General features: G+C 40.7%; 1 protein-coding gene across 1 annotated transcript in view; it reads left to right on the forward strand.

Annotated features, from left to right (window-relative positions):
• The first annotated feature begins 18897 nt into the window (after nt 1-18897).
• Nucleotides 18898-19891, forward strand: part of LOC149233871 (chromo domain-containing protein LHP1-like) — a 55580-nt gene continuing 54586 nt past the window's right edge. The window contains exons 1-3 of the mRNA XM_089379874.1: nt 18898-19507; nt 19603-19628; nt 19710-19796. Of these exons, the coding sequence (XP_089236000.1) occupies nt 19220-19507; nt 19603-19628; nt 19710-19796 (401 nt within the window). The 5' untranslated portion in view covers nt 18898-19219. The remainder of the gene's footprint in view (nt 19508-19602; nt 19629-19709; nt 19797-19891) is intronic.

Below are 19891 nucleotides of genomic sequence, written 5' to 3' on the forward strand. Positions count from 1 at the left end.
TATCAATCTTGTTGTGCTTTGATATCACCCTTATGTGAAAAAGTTATATTCTCCTCTTTTCGTTTGGAGTTTCATTTTGCAAGTCTGAAGAACTAGTGTTGGAAATGGATTCTTTTCCTTTTAACCCCATGGCTGTGATTTTAGTTTCATCACTCGAATCAGATCCCAAATCCTGTTGAGTGGTTGCAGTTTTTTTTTGTTTTCCCTTGTTGTTGTTTTTCTTTGGTCTCATTTCAGGATGAAGCTTCCAACAATGAGCTTCATCGTGACCCTCTCTAGAGAAATGTTTGCATGTAATTTTCTCTCCTTCTTTTTTGATAGAGACATTTTTCTTTGCCTTCCCTTTGAAAGCCTTTTCCTTTCCTTTACTCCTAAATGGCCTTTTACTACCTTCTTCTCGGGTGATTTTCCCTCTTACCTCAAGATGAGTGGATTGCACACACACATCATGTAGATTATTGGGATTAAACATTAAGATAGTATGCCTAAGGTAACTGTGTAAACCCCCTACGTACTTCAGCAATGTGTCCTGTGATTGCAAATCTACACCTAACATCAAAGACCTTTTTCCAAATTCTTGGTTGTAATCTTGCACATTTTGACCTTTAAGTTGTTTAAATTTTTGCCAATTCATGATGGCTTTCTGCATATAAGTTAGAGGTTATAATTGTCTTTTGATTGCAGCAATGAAATCATTCCAAGAAATTGAGATTGTACTGTGTTTTTTTAATGTCCTCTTGGTCTTTGATTCCCACGATACTAGTGTTGCACCCTCCATTCTTGAGGAAGCTAACTAAATCTTTATGTCATCCTCTTGAAGGTTTTGAATCCTGCAATAGACCTCCAACTAACGAATCCAATTATCAAGCTTCTCTACATTCACTTCACCATTATACATGGGCAACTCGAATTTAACATCAAGTTTTTAAAAAGGTGATTTACCAGTTCCTTTTGAAGAATGATGATGAGTATGAGTAAGGGTTGTGTTATTAGAAGAGGGTGAAGATGCTTGTGAAGAAGAAGATGAAGAAGATGGTGGAGAGGGTGGAGGTTTGTCTCCATTTCCATTACCTCCTCCTGAAGAGCCTTCTCCTTTGGGAGGTTTGGAACTTTCCCCTTGCAACCTGGTATTCCTCTCTTCATAGAGGACCTTCACCATCTCTATCATATCAAAGAAATCCTTTCTGAATGTCTTCTCATCTTATGTCATGTTTGTTGTAGAAATTTGAATAATTAATCACTTATTCACAGAGATTATCCTGATTATACACTATTGCAGAATACATGCACAATACATAATCTCCTCTATGTTGATCATCAATTTAGCAGCATTAAAAACAATGAAACATCAATCGCATGCACACATTAACACAATATGTAACCCGGGGAAAGAATACAGCTGAAAACCCCACACTATCTGTATATTATAATGATTGAGAACATGTAACAATACATAGTACAATACTCCTCACAAGTACTCAGTACTATCTCCACCTGTTACACACAAAACTAGCTCAGATCTGATCAATCACAACTCAAATCTCCTCCACTGCTTTGCCTGCCTCCACTGCACAATCCTGCAAGAGAATCATGTGAGCACAAGCTAAAATTGCCTTGATATTGGCCCACACTGCGCAATCCTCATTGGCATTACTCAATCCATGCATGTGCAAAATCTCATGCACAACTGATAGTCACAACTCACCCTTTCACTTACCTCTAACACCTGTCTCTGTTGAACTGTCCATGCACTGAGTTAACTGATGTATTTTTCAGTTTCATTATGAGTTAATAATTAGTGAATTAATTAACAATCAATTCACACAACTCATCACTAGTGTATTCTTTAGTTAGACTGAATACAACTAGTTCAACTAAGTCAAACTAAACACAACTCCATCAACTCCACATCCAACTCCACAAAACTCACATGCATGAGTTCTAACTAAAGTCCTCCATGAAATAGCTCAACTAACACATAAGAAACCACGTGATTCCTTTTTTCAGCTACATGTGCCACATTCGTAGCTCGAACTGAAGTGCTCCAAGAGAATAAGATAATGTTTAGAGTCCAAATATTACTAAGGGCTAATAATATTTGACTGTTTCTATTTTTAGCCTGGCAGTCTAAAAATAGACTCTGATCACTCCGTTGTGAACCAAAAAATAGAAGTCCATCTATTTTTTCCCAACATGACCAATCATCCATAAACAACATCCTGCAACTCATAGACCATGATCCATATGTCTAAAAATAGACATAGTCTGAAAATAGACTTTGCGCCAAAAATAGCCTGCAGGCCCACTTAGTGAAGGCGACTCCTTTCCACTAAGCTCCATCATCCTGTTGCATTTTCAACACTCCCTCTCAACAAGATATGGATTATCTGCAACCCCTATCCTACCTCTGTGATGTTCTGCATGCAACACATTTGCCCGGTCCACTTGCTCCAACAACACTTGGAACAAAAACACTCCCAACTGACCACTCTGTTGGGCTAGGAACATACTATGATGCTGAAGCTCTACCTGCTGCTAACAAGTGCTCCCTCTCTGACATCTACGCTACTGCAACATCTCCATGCATCCGCACCATTGCACACTTCTCTGTGCCACCTAGCACTGTGCAAAACACTTGTGCCTCTCGCATTGCTGCAGCTTGCTAGCTATGCGCTGTCCTGGGATTCCCCACACTGTCGCTCTCTCTGCAGCACCATCTGCCTCTTTCTCTATCCAATCAGTCAGTTCCTGCTACTCCAAATCGGGGCTCCCGTAGCAAGTTCTCATCCAAGAGCTTGGGTACCTTAAGGATCCTGCCCCTCCTCCTTGGGACAATCACTCTATATCGCCCCACCTCCTACCTGGAGGTATGGATGCATGTGATCCCTCAGCCCACCTGGCTCAAAGTTTCCCCCTACTGGAGGTCTCTGCATGAGTAGATGTCTCTACTCGATCTACTCTCAGCTTCCCTTGTTGTGGCTGCTCCACAACCTCCTGAAGTTGCTGCACCAATCGTGGTTCCTCCACGATCGTCTGAGACTTCTTCTAGCTCTGCATGTTGAGAGGTAATATACACTACCTCTCAACCACCAAGTCTCCATCAGTTGCCTCACTGCTTAAGGCTTTGCATGCATCTTGAATCTCAAGAGCATACAGGTTCTTGACCCGTGAACCAATCTGCTTCACCTGTCTAGTGATGATGTGTCTAAGGAAAACCTTTCCTTTACTGAAGACTACATCACAGCCTCTGTCTTCCAGCATTGCGATCGACACCAAGTTTCTCTTCAGTCTTGGTACATACTTGACATAGGTCAAGGTAAGGTGAGCTCCATGCTCCCTCTGAAAAATAACCGTGCCTACACCTGAGACATTATACTTCTCATCATTACCCATCGCTATGAGTATCTGGAGATCTTTCTCCTCCAAAATACTAAACAAACTCTTGTCATCGGTCATGTGGAAAGAAGCTCCACTGTCAAGAAACCAACCACTTCCCACCATGGATGAAACCATGCATGCGAAGAGTGTGAAATCCAACTCAAACTGTGAAGCAAGTGCCTCACCTTTAGATCCTTCCCCGGATCCCTTCTTGGACTTCTTCTTTGGGCAATTAGTAGCATAATGACCCAACTCAAGACAACGAAAGCATCTCACCTTCGACTTTCCAACCTTCTTCCCATCATTGGAAGAACTAGATTAGAAAGAGAAACCTTCTCCTTCCCCTTCTTCGCCTTACTCACTAAGGCACAGTTCTCCTCATCATGCATGCATGAAGAACTGTCTCTGGTGCTCCGTCTGATCTCCTCCTGCACAAGATCCGACCAAAGTCTCTCCCATCCTGACAATTTCTCCCGACCATTGACAGAGTCCTGATAGGAATGCCAACTCTTCGGAAGACCAAGGAGAGCCAAGCTCACCAAGTCCTCATCATCAACAGTAACCCCCACACTTCTCAGCTCATCCCGACATTGGGTGAACTTCGTGAGATACTGAGGCATACTGTCTCCATTCTCACACTTAGATGTTTCTGAGTTTATCCTTGAGTGTCATTCCACCAGCTCAAAACTCAACCGCTTCTGATCTAAAATTCGTGAGAACAAAGTATTTCTTGTACAGAGTTCGATTGTATGGGCATTCACCGGATATCTCACCTTCCAAAAGAAGGATGAATCTAGAGGCTACCTGGCCCGATTACAGACTCTGCCTGAAGAAATAAAATGTAAACACTTTCTGAATAGTATATCTGATGATCAACAGCTCCGATACCATGTAGAAATTTTGAATAATTAATCACTTATTCACAAAGATTATCCTGATTATACACTATTGTGGAATGCATGCACAATACATAATCTCCTCTACGTTGATCATCAATTTAGCAACATTAAAAACAATGAAACATCAATCGCATGCACACATTAACACAATATGTAACCCGGGGAAAGCATACAACTGAAAACCCCACACTATCTGTATATTATAATGATTGAGAACATGTAACAATACATAGTACCATACTCCTCACAAGTACTCAGTACTATCTCCACCTGTTACACACAAAACTAGCTCAGATCTGATCAATCACAGCTCAAAACTCCTCCACTGCTTTGCCTACCTCCACTGCACAATCCTGCAAGAGAATCACGTGAGAACAAGCTACAATTGCTTTGATATTGGCCCACACTGCGCAATCCTCATTGGCATTACTCAATCCATGCATGTGCAAAATCTCATGCACAACTGATAGTCACAACTCACCCTTTCACTTACCTCTAACACCTGTCTTTGTTGAACTGTCCATGCACTGAGTTAACTGATGTATTCTTCAGTTGCATTATGAGTTAATAAATTAATTAACAATCAATTCACACAACTCATCACTAGTGTATTCTTTAGTTAGACTGAATACAACTAGTTCAACCAAGTCAAACTGGACACAACTCCATCAACTCCACATCCAACTCCACATAACTCACATGCATGAGTTATAACTAAAGTCCTCCATGCAATAGCTCAACTAACACATAAGAAACCACGTGACTCCTTTTGTCAGCTGCATGTGCCACATCTGTAGCTCGAACTGAAGTGCTACAAGAGAATAAGATAATGTTTAGAGTCCAAATATTACTAAGGGCTAATAATATTTGACTGTTTCTATTTTTAGCCTGGCAGTCTAAAAATAGACTCTGATCACTCCATTGTGAACCAAAAAATAGAAGTCCATCTATTTTTTCCCAACATGACCAATCATCCATAAACAACATCCTGCAACTCATAGACCATGATCCATATGTCTAAAAGTAGACATAGTCTAAAAATAGACTTTGCGCCAAAAATAGCCTGCGAGCCCACTTAGTGAAGGCAACTCCTTTCCACTAAGCTCCATTATCTTGTTGCATTTTCAACATTTGTAGGTTCTCCTTCATGAGACATGATCTCTGGAGTCTCAAATGCAAATTGAGGCTGAATTGGTGTTGGAGATTGTGGCAACCTTACTCTCCTTCCCCTTGACCCAACTTCAGGGCTTCCAACCAGCTTTCCTTCACTTCTTTTAAGTTTTAACCTTGTAAGCATGACATCAACTTGTAAACAATTAAATCCTTCTTTCACAAAGAAAACCTAGAGCTCTGATACCAAATTGGTTTGATTTAGAATATTAGATTGTAGTGCTAAGATCCTCCTCAAATTATAAACAATATTCTTTCAGTGTGCTTAAGGATTCATGAATTTTTGCAAGTGAAATGAAGAGTTTTTATGTTAATTTTATGAACAATTTAACATAAATAAGAGACTGAAAAACAACATAAACATGTACATAACATCGTAAAAAACACATTACAACAAGCACATGATAAAGGAGTTCACCCCTCCTGGGCTACATCTCCTTAGACCAGCTTCCAATATCTTGGGCCTCTCTATTATGCTCAAAGTGTAAAAATTTGTGTTTACAATGCTCAAATGCTTCTGAAACCTGCCCCCATCAGTCCAAAATACTCAAAAATGGCTATCCCACCTCTTTTTGCATCCAATTTGGTGGAAAACAGAAGAAGTTATGACTTCTCCTAGTTCTCCCAATATTCGCTCCACAAATTGCCCCATTTCTGGCATGATCCTACAAATTAGCCCCAAAAACGCGCTAATTAGGCGAAAATGTTGTCGCGCGGTGGGCCATAATCTGTCGGCCGACTATTTTATCGCAAATTGAAATCGACGAGGAAACTAGCGGGCTTTATAGTATGTGAACATGACGAGCGATGTGCGATTGCGATGTGGCGGACCCGATGGAAGTATTAACCGCAATCGATAAACATATCACATCTGGGATCCTTTCGCAAATTGTAATTCGATAAAGTATCGGTTGTCCATATATGCAGGACTTTTGTTTTTCGGTGAAGTGTGATTGCGATCTGTGATCCATCGCATCGCAACTTCGTCAATCCCTTAATGCCTTTCCGCCTGTCTTTTGCGAAGTGCGATTGCGATCTCTGATCCATCGCATCGCAACCCTTCCCTGCTTGGGGCTAATTCTTTAATGCCTTTCCACTTGCCTTATCGCATCGTACCTTAGTTGTTCTAGGTCTGATTTTTAATGCCAACCTGCCTACGACATGCGATTTACGATATGTGGGGGCCAATGGTAGCCTGCTGCTTGGCACCTCACCATTTGCTGAAGGGTTTTGCCACATCATTTTTTGTTGCCATCTGTCAAAGTCAAACCTGAACTTTGACTTGCCCTAACTTCTTCATATGAGCTCAGATTTGAGTGTTGTTCGCACCGTTAGAATCAAAATGACGAGCTCTTTGATCTGAAGATAAGTTTATCAAGATTTCGACACTTTGATTTTTGAGCCTAATTTTGAGCACCTAATCACAAAGTGTACGAAAATGTTCAATTTGCTCAGAGAAGAATTTGCACGCAATGGATTTACTAGATAGAGGGTTCCAGTGAAAAGATCTATGCCCAATAGATTTGCAGCAAGGTCTACAGTTGTAGATCTTGCGTCGGGAAGGAAGAGAAAATCACATTGAGGGGATTTCTAGAATTCACAAAGGGTTTCCAACTTCTAGTTTTTGGGAAGTATATCCAAGTTTTCTAGTTGTAGAGTGCTATAGCAAGCAAAGTAATTTTCCAGTGTGAGTTTGCTAGGATAGCCAGTTTGAGTTATAGAGGTTGCAGTTCTTGTACCAGTTCCTGAGAAGGACGTTTGGAAAGCAAAGAAAGTAGTCTCAGTGAGAAACTAAAGGCAACATATCATCTAGAGAAGGACTTCCAGAGGCAAGTCTACACATTCCTAAGGGAGTGTGAATAACAAGAAGAAGACTGAGCAAAGAAGGGAAGTAGATTTCTAGATCCAGTCTCCTGTTTATTTGAGTTTCTCGAGATGGATTCAGTAGGACTCATGGATCAAGACAGACTTAATGGAGCCTCTAATGTTAGCGTCTGGAAGGGCTGAATGTTGTTTTTATTGGATGACCATGGGCTAAAGGAGTTCATGACAAATGTCATGGTAGAGATGACAAATCCACAATAACTAGAAACCTTTAAGAAAGAGATGGTCGAGACTAAGAGGATGGTCTTAGATAAGGTTCGGGGTCACATAGTTGTGCACATTGCTCGCAAGAATATGACAATGGACATGTGGGATGTTGTTGTAAAACTGTACCATGATCCATCAGAGAATCATAAAATGATTCTCAAGGAGAAGTTAAGGATCACGAAAATGCAGAAGGGTGAGAATGGGACCTCCTATCTTGTCAAAATTTAGAATATCCGTGATGAGATTGCAAATGTAGGGGAGACATCTGAAGACAAAGAACTTGTGTGAGTTACTCTAAATTGTTTTATGAAGGAATGGAGGACCTTTGTTCAAGGGATCACTGGATGATACCATCTAACAAATTGGGAATGCCTATGGAGTGACTTCATGGAAGAGGAGAAAAGGCTCAACCTAGTTGAAGGTATTATTACCAACAACATAAAAGAACCAAAATCTGAGAAGGAGGAGGAAGAAAATGTTGCCCTTGCTAGTAAAGGGAAGGTGAAGAAGGGTCCTAGTAAGGGAAAAAACTCAAAGGGAGGTGAGAAGAAGAAGAAGGATCTATTGAAGGTCAAATGCTTTGGACTTGGTGAGTTTGGTCACTACATCACCCAATGTCCCAAAAGGATGAAGGACAAGAAAGGGCAATAAAAGATGACAACTTAGGCAGAGATAGATGAGTTGGCCTCTAGGTTGGAGGAGTTTGCATTGATAGTAGTTATACCTCCAAATGGAGGATGAGCGTAATGCTTTAGAGTTGTAGGATTAGGCAAGGTCCAAGGAGGCACAACGTATAACAAGTGTTTCCTCATGGATCATTACCTTTGCTAAAGGGGTCTGCAGTGTTCAGTAGCAAGAGGATCAATGTTTAGTATGCGTAGTCAGATCTTAAGAGGTAATGCAGAGCTAGTTGCAGGGACACAATAGATCTTGAGAGATTGAGTTTCGAGTGCAGTTGCAGGAATCCATGTGATTGGAGGAGCAGTGTGAATTGCCCAGTTGTAGGATGTAGGTGAAGTTCTAGCCAGAGTGAGATTCCTTGAGGGAGTTTCCATCCAAAAGAGATTTCCCAGTTCCATTTCAGAGGGAGATCAGGTGAGACCAGACTCACTGTTGTAGTAGTTACAACAATAGTGCAGGACTAGAAACAAAACAATAACAACACCAGTGTGATGTAGATCAGAGCATGTGCAGTGTTGGTGGACAGAGTTGGCCGGAGTAATCTCTTCACAATGATTTTTAGTGATAGGGAGTTAGATCAGTTGAAGATGTGAAGAAAGGAGGTAAAACAAATGTTAGACATCAACAACATGGACAATCCAACTAAGGTTGTAGATGAGAGATTTTGATAGAACACCTTCCTCGATAAGAGGGAGTGTTAGTTTTTGGATGATATGGTAGCATCATAAATGTGTTATAGTCTTGATTTGTGTTTAGAGGCTAAGGAACACAAGATCTCCAAAATCTAGAAAAGGTTTTGGGAGAAAACACCTAGAGACCACTCAATTAAATTAATTGATCAATAATTAAAATTGCTTAAGTCTAGATTAGGAAAATTGATTAATTAATGGGAATTAATTGAGGAGATCGACTTATGCTCTAGAGACTTCTAGAAAATGACTTGGATCAAGTCTAAGATGATCTTAGCCATTGATCATGATTAGACCTTGGCCGTTGATGCTTCACTGAGAGATTATAAGAGTAAGTCAAGGGGATGGAGAAAGACATAAGAGGGAGAGAAACTTAGCCAAGACAAATCGAGCTACCCAGTTACAGTGATTCAAGAAGGGAGAACTTTGAGCGAGAGAAGGAGAGAAACAAGGGTTTGCAACAAGGGGAATTTCAAGCAAATTCTCTAGTGGTTTTCCAATTTCCAACATTAGGGAAGGGAGGTCAAAATTTCCAATAAAGAGGCCGAGTTTTGTAGTGCGAGTTGCCCAGTTGCTAGAGAAAGTTGCCCCGAGAGGTTCGATTCAGTTGCTAGTGTTCAAATCTAAAACTGGGAGGCCTAACGAATTGATTCCATATGCAGGAACATGCATGATGACTCACCTAGAGGGGTTTCCAGGGTAAATCGATTTATCCATAGTCAACAATGCATGCTCCTAGTTTGGCTGTTGGAATTGCTAGGGAAGTGCGAGTTGCCTAGTGAGGGCCAGATTGAGTTGGAGAGAGGGAAAAATAATTTTCCAAGCTGAGATATAATTTTTGGGCCAAGCCAGGGAGGCCATCAGTTGTAATTATCCATTTTGTTGGATAATAAAATAAACCCTCATATGAAACACGAGTTTTGCCTTCAGGGTTTTTCTGGGGACTATTAGTCCAAAATAATTGTGTCGATTTTTATGTGTATGCATCTATTTCTTTGTTCCTAATTTTACTTCTGCAACATTTATTTTTATTGTGAAGAATTGCAGTGTGATTTATTCGTTAATTGTCGTAAACAATTAAACTGCTACTCAATTAAGAGAGTATATTCCAATTGCTGCAATTTCAAGGAAATTTCACATTTTATAGAGCTTAAAATTAGTGCATGCTGGTACTTCTCGTTTATTGAAGAGTGCCTCGAGAGGTGGATGATACATTCCAGGGAGGACATGACACTTCATTTTTTCATTTTATGGGGTATTTGGCGAGGTAGGAATGCCATAATTTTTTAGGATTCCCCATTCAACATTGACAAAATTAGCAACAATATTTGTTCATTTTACAGTGAATATGGTCAGGCGACACAAAACGAAAGGCCTCGAAGAAAAAAAGCTATAGACCGTTTGGATTTATATTTGGCTGACTTCTTTGATGAGGCTCCACAACAAATGGTTTGTGGCTATGGGGTTTATATTGCTTTATCCTCAGAATTACACTATCATTTCTATTGGAACAATGGATCAAGGATAAATTCCAGGGGTGAGGTTATAGCTATTTGAAGATTATTATACTGTGTTAGGTGGCTTCATATATAATTGGTGTATGTATCTGGCGATTTGAGGGTCATTATTGACTAGATCAACAATAGATCTTCTTTCGTGTCTCCACTCTTATGCAACTGACTGTGTAGGATCAAAGAATTGAAGGGATTATTTCATATGGTTTCGTTTGCCCATGTGTACAGGGAACATGATACTACTGCTTACGCCCATTCTAAAAAGGGCCTCAATATGTTGACATGGAAGCTTCACTATAATGCTTACATTCTGGGTGATTTAGATAGCTCTTGGCACGATTCCTTTTGTCTGAGATCTTTTCGTTTTTGGTACATTTAGATGATTTGAAGACTAAACTTTATATCTTTTTTTTTCCAAAGGAAAAAGCGAAACTTTTTATTAAGATTTATAAAAAGTTTACATTGTAAATGCTGAGCATCACTGATCCGTCTGAGGGATTACCATAACTGTTTTACAAAAACATGCTGTCTTATACATCACCTGTTCCTTAGTAAGCTGCTGAAACTGTTCTGTTACCTCTGAACCGAGGTGCCATTCATATACTGAAAATCAGAGGACTGTTTGCACAAAAAAATAAACCAGCATGCCGGGCCTCCTCAACATAGAGGAAAACAACCCGACACCTGATATGGAGTTTTATAAGCCGATCTACCAAAACTGTTATGTTTGTATGGAATTACGAAAATTTTGGAAACAGTAGAGTGAAACAAAAAACCGCCAGAGTGTCAGGAAGGCTGATTATAGGGCGGCTGATCCGATCTTCTGGTTTGTCCTTGGTCTTCTTCTACGATCTTCCAGCTGCCCAAATCCTGTTGTAGACCGTCTTTAGAAAGCTGGTCCGCTGATTCATTTCTTTCCCTGAAAATGTGGCGAAGAGAGAAACTGTTAAAATAAGATTTTAATCTCTGAACTTCTCCCAGGATTTGTTTTAATAGTTGGTTTCTGCAGGTGCTTTGTCCATTTACCCATCTGATCACTATTTGGGAGTCCCCAAAAATTTGAATTGTGAGGGTGCGCCTTTGAATGAGCCAGCATATAAGGAGTTTCAGGGCAAGTAGTTCAGCATAGTTATTAGAGCCAGTTCCAAGTCCCACAGAAGCTTTTAAGACATGAGATGGGGATTCATTGATGACTAAACCTGCTCCAGCTTTATTGTTTTGAGATGCACCATCAAAGAAAGCCCAGGGGATTCCTTCTGTGATCTGCATTTCTGGGATGATTCTTTGGGGATGGGCTTCCTTAGGCTCGGGGATACTAGAGAAGATGGCAGCGCTCTGGCTTGCGGTGATAGCTATAGGAATTTCCTTATCCTGGAAAATACTCCTGTTCCTAGCTATCCAAATACCCCAGCTAATGATGAGAGGGAGGTTGCGCAGGTTCCCGTTTGGATGAGAGTCCCACCACTTTTGCCAAGCTTCTTGCACAGTGTGTCCATCCCATTCTAACTTTTTGTTCATGAGGTTCCCTACCTCGCCCCAAATTTTAATAGCTTCTGAGCACTTTAAGAAGAGATGGTTTATAGTTTCTGCTTCTGATTTACACAGAGTGCATCTCCCAGGCCCATACATAAATCTGGTCTGCAGGGAGTCCCAAGTTGGGATTCTGCTTTTTAAGATACACCAGAACAGGATTTTTGACTTTGGGGGGCTCTTAAGTTTCCATAGTTGTTTTGACCACCACTCAGGATTTTCCCATCCTTTTCTTGACATAAGGAAATTATATCCACTCTTTGGAGCGTATTCCCCAGAGTCTGCATGGGCCCAAATTAACTCATCCTGTCTATCATTCAGCCGGACATTTGTTCTGAAGAGTTCTTGAGTAAAGGTACTCCATTCGTTCCACCATCTTTGCTCCAGATCCAACTCTTCACCATTCTTCCAAGCTTGGCCCCAGATGGTTGAAGATCCCGGATTTGCCACTTGGCTAAGGTAAAGAAGCCCTTTATCCTCTAACTGCTGAACCAGTTCAGGGGTAAGGGCAAAACTTTCAGTACAACCGACCCAAGGGTCCTTTCCTATCTTAACCTTTTCTCCATTCCCGACTTTCCATGCTAGACCTTGTTCAATCACTTTAAAAGACTCCAGAGTTGCTTTCCAGATTGCCGACACATTCTTATGGCTCTTGACTGGGTTCCTGATCCAAACTTCCAAAGGAGTTGGATCTATGTATTTCCTTTTAACTGTTCTAGTCCAGAGATTTTCCATCTTAATGAGGCGCCACCCTGATTTTGCTGACAATGAAAGTCTGAAATCGGGTAAACTTTTTATCCCCCAACCGCCCCAGTCTTTTGGTCTCGCCACTTTCTCCCATGCAACCCAAGGGAGAACCGAAGATTCTTTGGATCCTGCCCACAAAAATCTGCTACAGATTCTCCTAATTTTCTCCAGCACACCTTTAGGGACCCATGTTAAAGCTGCCCAGTATACTGGGATGGCTAGTAACACAGATTTTATCAGGGTCAATCTCCCTGCTCTAGAAAGCCATTTAAAGCTCCAATACCTGATTCTAGCTTCAATTTTTGCAATTAGCCAAGACCAGTCCTCCTTCTTATAATCGTTTGGCTTCAACCAGAAACCCAGATACTTGAACGGGGATGCCATATTGCACATTTCATATGGAAAATACAAGTTGAACTGTTCCTTTTCCTGTCTACTTAACCCTTCCATAACGATTTGTGATTTCCTGGGGTTTATCTGCATTCCGGTAGCTTTCAAAAAGAGGTCAAAGATATTTTTTAGCTCCTTTAAATCATTTATGGAGCCATTAGTAAAAACCAGAATATCATCTACAAAGAGAAGATGGGATATGAATAGGTTTACTGCTACCTCTATACCTTTTATCTTACCTTCCCTTCTGCTTTTATGAATCAGCTGGCTTAGACCTTCAGCCACCAAGAGGAACAACAGGGGGGACAGAGGGCAGCCTTGCCTCAGTCCTTTTTGTCCTTTGAAGAAAGGGGTAGCAGCTCCATTTATGAGTATTGCATAACTAACATCCGTGATGCACCCCATGACCCATCTGATGAAATCCACTTTGAATCCAAGGTGCGTTAGGAGCAGGCGAATATATGACCAGTTTATCCTGTCGTAGGCCTTTGATAAGTCAATTTTTATTACAGCTCCCTTCTTGTTTTTCATCTTTACACTATGAAGGACCTCCTGAGCCACCCCTATTGCTTCATGAATTTGTCTCCCATTCAGGAACCCAAATTGTTCAGGAGAGATATGCCTTGATAGAATTGGTTTGATCCTGAGAGCTATCACTTTTGCAATTATTTTATAAATACTGTTGCAAAGGGAGATGGGTCTAAAGTCCTCAAAGGATTCCGGGGCTTCCTTTTTTGGAATGAGAGCAATGAAGGTTGCATTGAAAGGACTATAAATTTCTCCCTTTTGTCTTGATTCCTCCACTACTTCTGATATTTCTTCTCCTATCTGCTCAAAGAAGTGCAAGAATAGCTCTACCGTCCAACCGTCCGGCCCGGGGCTTTTCTCTTTTGCCATGGATTTTATGACACTTTCCACTTCCTCCTTCGTGACCGGCTCCATTAGGAAATCTGCATCTTCCTCCTCCACATATCTGTGAAAACATTGCGCTGTTTGGATGACTTCCGCAATGGTAATCTCACCATTGTCTTTGAATAAAGATTGGAAGTGATTTACCCCAAGGGATGATAGGGCTTCAAATGTCTTAGCCTCCCTTCCATCTTCAGACTTTAAATGCCAGATGGTGTTTGCACTCTTCCTTCCTTTTGCATAATTATGGAAGAAGCTGGTGTTGTCATCCCCAGCTTTGAGCCAGATTGCTCTGCTCTTAAGTCTCCATTCTTCCTCTCTTGCCAGCAGGATTTGATTCTTGTGCTTTTCCAGGGCTACAATTTTCTCCTTTGATTCATGAGTCGCATATCCATCTGCCTCTATGCTTTCGAGATTTTGGAGTTCCTCGGTTATCTTGGATAGGTCTTCATTCTGCTTTAGTTTCCTATCCTTAGCCCACGATATAGTTGCCTTTTTCAGTCTTTTGAGGTTTTCCATAAGTAGAAATCCTTTATTCTCTTGAGAACCTCTGGCAGGATGTATCCATATTTCTTGGAACAGTTTGATGTATGATTCTTCTTGAAGCCAGGAGGCATTGAATTTGAAGGGAGCTGGAGGTTTTGAGGGGCCATTGGAGAGCTCAAGATAAATCGGAAAATGATCCGAAGGGCCCCCTTCTTCTACCCATTGCCTGAATAAAGGAATTGCATTAGATAAAGCCTCATTAATTAGGAAACGATCTAATCTCTTCGCCACTCTGGCAGCTCCAACTCTTCTGTTTCTCCATGTTGGTTTCAGTTTGATGAGATTCGCTTCAATAAGATTATTTGAGGCTAAGAGATCCATAAAAAATTCTGATTGCGGGTCCTCTCTTGCAGCAGGGCCCCAGGCTTCCGCTCTTCCTAAAGAGAAGTTTAGATCTCCTCCCATCACCAGGTAGTTATTCTTCATAAGCGAGTTTCCCATCAAATTATTCCAGAATGGAATCCTTCCTTGACACGGCCCATAAATATTGATGATTGTTAAGGGGAATTCGAATTCTGTGGACTGGCATTCTATCCCCAACACCTGCTTCATTCCCCACCGGTTCCAGATCTTAATTTTACCTTCTCTGATTCCAACAGCCAAGCCTCCAGAGTGGCCGTCAGAATCCATGGCTATAAAGGACCATCCTGGAAGGAGAGCATTAAGCATTGATTCAATGTCCTCCCCTTTCCCCAAAGTCTCCTGAAGAAGGAGAACATCCGCTTTTGAATTCATCACTAACTCCCTAAGGGCCAGTTTTTTGGGTTTACTGGCTAAACCCCTACAATTCCAGGAGGTAATTATCATTTTGAAATAGGTGCGGGGCTTTGCACTGCTCTAAGTGCCCATGTTATTGAAAGTTGTTTCCCATCTGCCACATCGAAGATAGCCTGGACTTTGGCTTCAGAGAGCTTAGATTTCCTACCCCTTTTTTTCCCTGGCTGGCTCAGTGATGAGGCTGGGTCGATGCCCCCTACAGCAGTCATGGAACCAGGCTTGCTTACAAGGGAGCGGAGGTTATAGGGACATAGGGGTTGTTGGTCCGGGGCAGGGGAGATTAGGCAGCACCCATCACGATTCAAATCCAGGGAGGGGATAGCGGCTGATAAATTTTCAATTGAGTTTTCCAGTTTGCCATCTTCCATCATTACATTTTTAGCATTTAAATCAGAATAAAGAGATTTAATTGTTGGATCATCAGATGAACGTTTATCCATACAATTGTCTTTATTTTCAACGATAGGAGGAGAAGAGAGAATTGAATTTGAATTCATACCCTTTTGATCCTCTACAGGGCTTGGGGCTGCGGTCGATGGTGCCTCTTCAGCGGCCTTCAGAGATTCCCCTGGTTCCGGATCGGCAACATTTCTTTCCTTTGGTGGTGCCTGGGTTCCTGCTTCCTGGCCTTGGCTCCCCTGCTGCATGTCTATATCCATATGATCATCCTCCTGAGCTGCTGGGATCTCCTTGTTTGGATGGAAATGAGGGCGCCTGTAGGTCTTTTCCGTCCTCTCCCTTGTTCTCTGAAACCTTCTCCAGCGTCTTCCTAAAGGGCATTCCTTTGCCAAATGCCCATACTCATGGCATCTATGGCAGCGAAACGGTAAATATTCATAGTCCAAGATTTGTTCAAAAACATAATCTTTGTACTGAAGGATGATTTTCTCTGCCAATCCTCCACTGGGCTTAAGATTAACCAGGATCCGAGCCATTGTCCTGTTGTGAGTTTCCTGAAAAGACATATCAGCCTCCAAATAAGTGCCTAGCCGGTTCCCGATCGCCTTGAACACCGATTCGACCCATAGGAACGATGGCAGCCCTGGTGCTCTAACCCATACCGGGAAGACATCAGCCTTTTCGTGGTCTGCATCAAACATTGGACTCCAGTTTTTAAAAAGCACCGGGATGTTTCCAAGCGACCAATGTCTCTTCATAACCCAATCTGCTGCCTCTTTATTATCGAACCTGACTGAGAACCATCCTTTAGCTAAGGTCAGAACCCGGAAATCTCTAATTAAATCCGATTGCCAGTTCTGCTTCCCCCAGGCTTGAATGAACTCGGAAGAGAATTTCTTCCCTCTGGCTCTGCCAACCAGGGTACATTCAGCGACCTCCAACACTTCTTCAATCTGGACATCCATTCCAAGCACCAAATTCCCTTCTACCCCTTGGGATTTGATCAATCTCTGCTTTTTCCTCTGCCCTTCTGAAGCTTTGGTTCCTCTTGTGGTGTTTCTTAGGGCTTCGTCCGTCTGCAATCCTCTATGAGGATCTGGCCCAGCGATCTGGGGAGAAATTCCGAGCTCCGGGCTAATCTCCTTCTCATAAGAAATCGGAGGATTTAGGGATTCAATCAGAGAGGGATTAATTACCTGAGACCCTTGAACAGATCGCCTTTCTTCCTCCCTTGACTCCTGGATTCCTTCGTAGCTCTGATCCGGTCTCTCAGTCTCTTTAGGGCTGTTCCTGCTAGATGCTAAAGATACTCTTGAAATGGGTGCTGTATTTCCGGCTTCTCCTCCCGGCCTTTGCCCTAGCTTTGAGCCAATACTAAACTTTATATCTAATTTTGGAGATAGACTTTAATAAATAGTTTTTAGTACTAGTGATGTAGTAGTTATTATGCCCAAATTTTGTTATACTTAAGGTCAATCTGAGGCATATGCTTGTTATCAAAATGTTGATGTATCCACTTTTAATAGTTTTGGCATGGAAATGACTTTGATATATCATGTTTATGAGACATATGTAAACTGAATTTTCATTAATAGAAAACTTGTTTGATTTTTCTTTCTAAAAACAAAACAAAACTTTAAATAAAAATACTACATTAACCATTCTAAAAATAAATCAAATGACCTATCTTAAAAAATAATAAATATTTAATCAAATGACCTATCTTAAAAAATAATAAATATTTATTTTATACTACTACGCACAAATCCAAATCAACAAAAAATAACCGCGTAGTCTAACGAGGTGGAGGAGTTGCTCGGAAAGTTATGGAAATTCCGGTCATATTTAGAGAAAATCCGGCAAGGATTATTGTAAATCCAAGTTATAGTTGTTAAACTTCAAAATTTTGGGTGTCCTAAACGTTTTTGATTATGCTGAATCCATTTCCACCATCAAAAACACGATTCAAACACTGCCTCTACAATTTTTTTTTGAAATTTTTGTAAGCAGATTCTAGCCACTTTTGACAGTCCGGACAATTCCTCGGCCTCGTTAGACAACTCCAAAAATAACTAAGACAAATAATAACAATAATAAAATCAAAACCAAAATACATACACAAGCAATTTATTTTATTTTATTTTAATATACAAAATTCATATTTCTCATATTGTTATGGCAATTGCGAGCTTCTATTTTTATTTTAATACACAAAACTCATATTTCTCCTATTGTTATGGCAATTGCAAGCTTTTATCTAATAATCCATAACTCAATATTAGATCATGTATGATTTTTTTATTAGTGTAAACGACACATATAACTAGTCAAAACCAAGAATGTCCTCGATACCTAACGACAAAGTTCCCCAATACCTAATGAGAAAGTGGTAAAATGTTTGTTACTTGTACTTAATGATAAAATGGTCACATCTTTGTTAAATTGATGCGTAGTAGTTGATGCTCAAACCAAATATCATTTGAATGTTTTGTCCGTAATGGAGTACACGATCTCCAAGCTAAGCGCTGTTTGGATTTTACATGTAGGTTTTAAATGTCCTTTGTTATCTCTCCCCCTAGTTGTACTTTCGAAGAATTCTTGCTTTTATTATTATCACGTTGGGTTCACACGAGTAATGGAAATAATAACTACATAATTAAAAACGATGGTTAGATACAACAATTTTGCTTAGGGAAAAGGAAATCAATCTAACTTATCAGGAGTTTTATAAAAGTTATTTTACAATAAGAGTTTGATTGGCCGATTGCCTTGCTTCTCAATGAATATAGGAATATGGTTTAATTTTTAAAAACACCGTTTATAAATTTCCCGCAGCCATTTTTTTAAATCGATTCTCTAGTTTATCCACCTTAAAAAGTAACCTTATAAAGTAAAAACGAGATCATAATTTATTTGAAAGATGAGAATCCACCGTCCAAGGATGGAAAAAGTAAGCCATACCCGAAATTTAGTTAACAATCCATAACCTATTAAGGAAAGGATAAGTTACATGAGATGAATGTGTTTTAAATTTTCTCCCGACACTATATTTCCACCTCGCTCTAGTGCGAATTTAGCTCCTTCAAACCTTTGTTTTTCATAAAATATCTCGATAAGAGGTCAAATCAAGCTTCGCTTGTCAAAGTATATATGAACATTTCGCCAAAGGGATGTAAGAGAACTAGCTGAACCTTTATTTAAGGATGACTTCCCTATGCTATAATTAGATCTATTTAAACGACAATCGTATTTCTAAAGCGTCATAGAGAAGGTTGTGAACTTGGCAGAGGTTGTGTGTTGTGACTGAAATCCTCTCAAACTTCATTGAACGCGACTGGGCATTCGATGTAAGAAGGGATACAGAGGTGGAATTGAAATGAATTTCTGCCGCTAATTGCTAGATGTTACATTAAACAAAGCTTTCTATTTTGAGGGATTCTGGAATGGAATATGTTTGGTTTGGCAAGGCTGAGCGGCGAATGAGCGTGGAGGAGTGTAGATGGTAGGCAGAGGAGTCTGGAGTAGTAGGAGGAGGAGCGTGGACAGCGGCAGCGGCAGCTCAATGAAGTCGAGCAGCAAGAGGAGGGTTAGAAGAGGCCCAAGGGAGGGCACAGAGGAGGACGAAGAAACCAAAGAAAGCGAAGGGGAAGAACAGGAACACGAAGAAGAGCAGCAGGAGGAGGAAGAAGATGAAGAAGAACAGGGAGAGGAGGAGTCTGAGAATGGACAAGTGCTTGGAGAAGGGTTTTATGAAGTCGAAGATATAAGAAAGAAACGAATTCGCAAGGTAACCTTTATGTACATTTTTATTTACATTTCCATGCCAGATAAGGGTTTAACCTGGGCTGATTTGAGATTTCGGTTCTGTTTTTCTGGATGCAGGGACAGGTCCAATATTTGGTTAAGTGGTGAGTCCCAATTGTTATTTATACACATGGTGTTTCTTAATTTTAAATCAACTTCATTTACATCTTAAAATATTTTTGCAGGCGGGGATGGCCAGAGACTGCAAATACATGGGAGCCCTATGATAACGTTAAATCGTGTGCTGATGTTGTACAGGCATTCGAAGACAGGTTTCTCTCTCCGTCTCTCTTGCTGTATTTTAAAACTTTAGGTTAGGGCGGGGCCAGGCAGCAGAGATAATTAGGAGTGCGATTATGTTTCATTT

This window comes from Pinus tabuliformis, chromosome J (assembly GCF_031772625.1).
Source record: "Pinus tabuliformis cultivar Carrire ecotype Pingquan chromosome J, CPIR1, whole genome shotgun sequence".
In the NCBI taxonomy this organism is placed as follows: Eukaryota; Viridiplantae; Streptophyta; class Pinopsida; order Pinales; family Pinaceae; genus Pinus; species Pinus tabuliformis.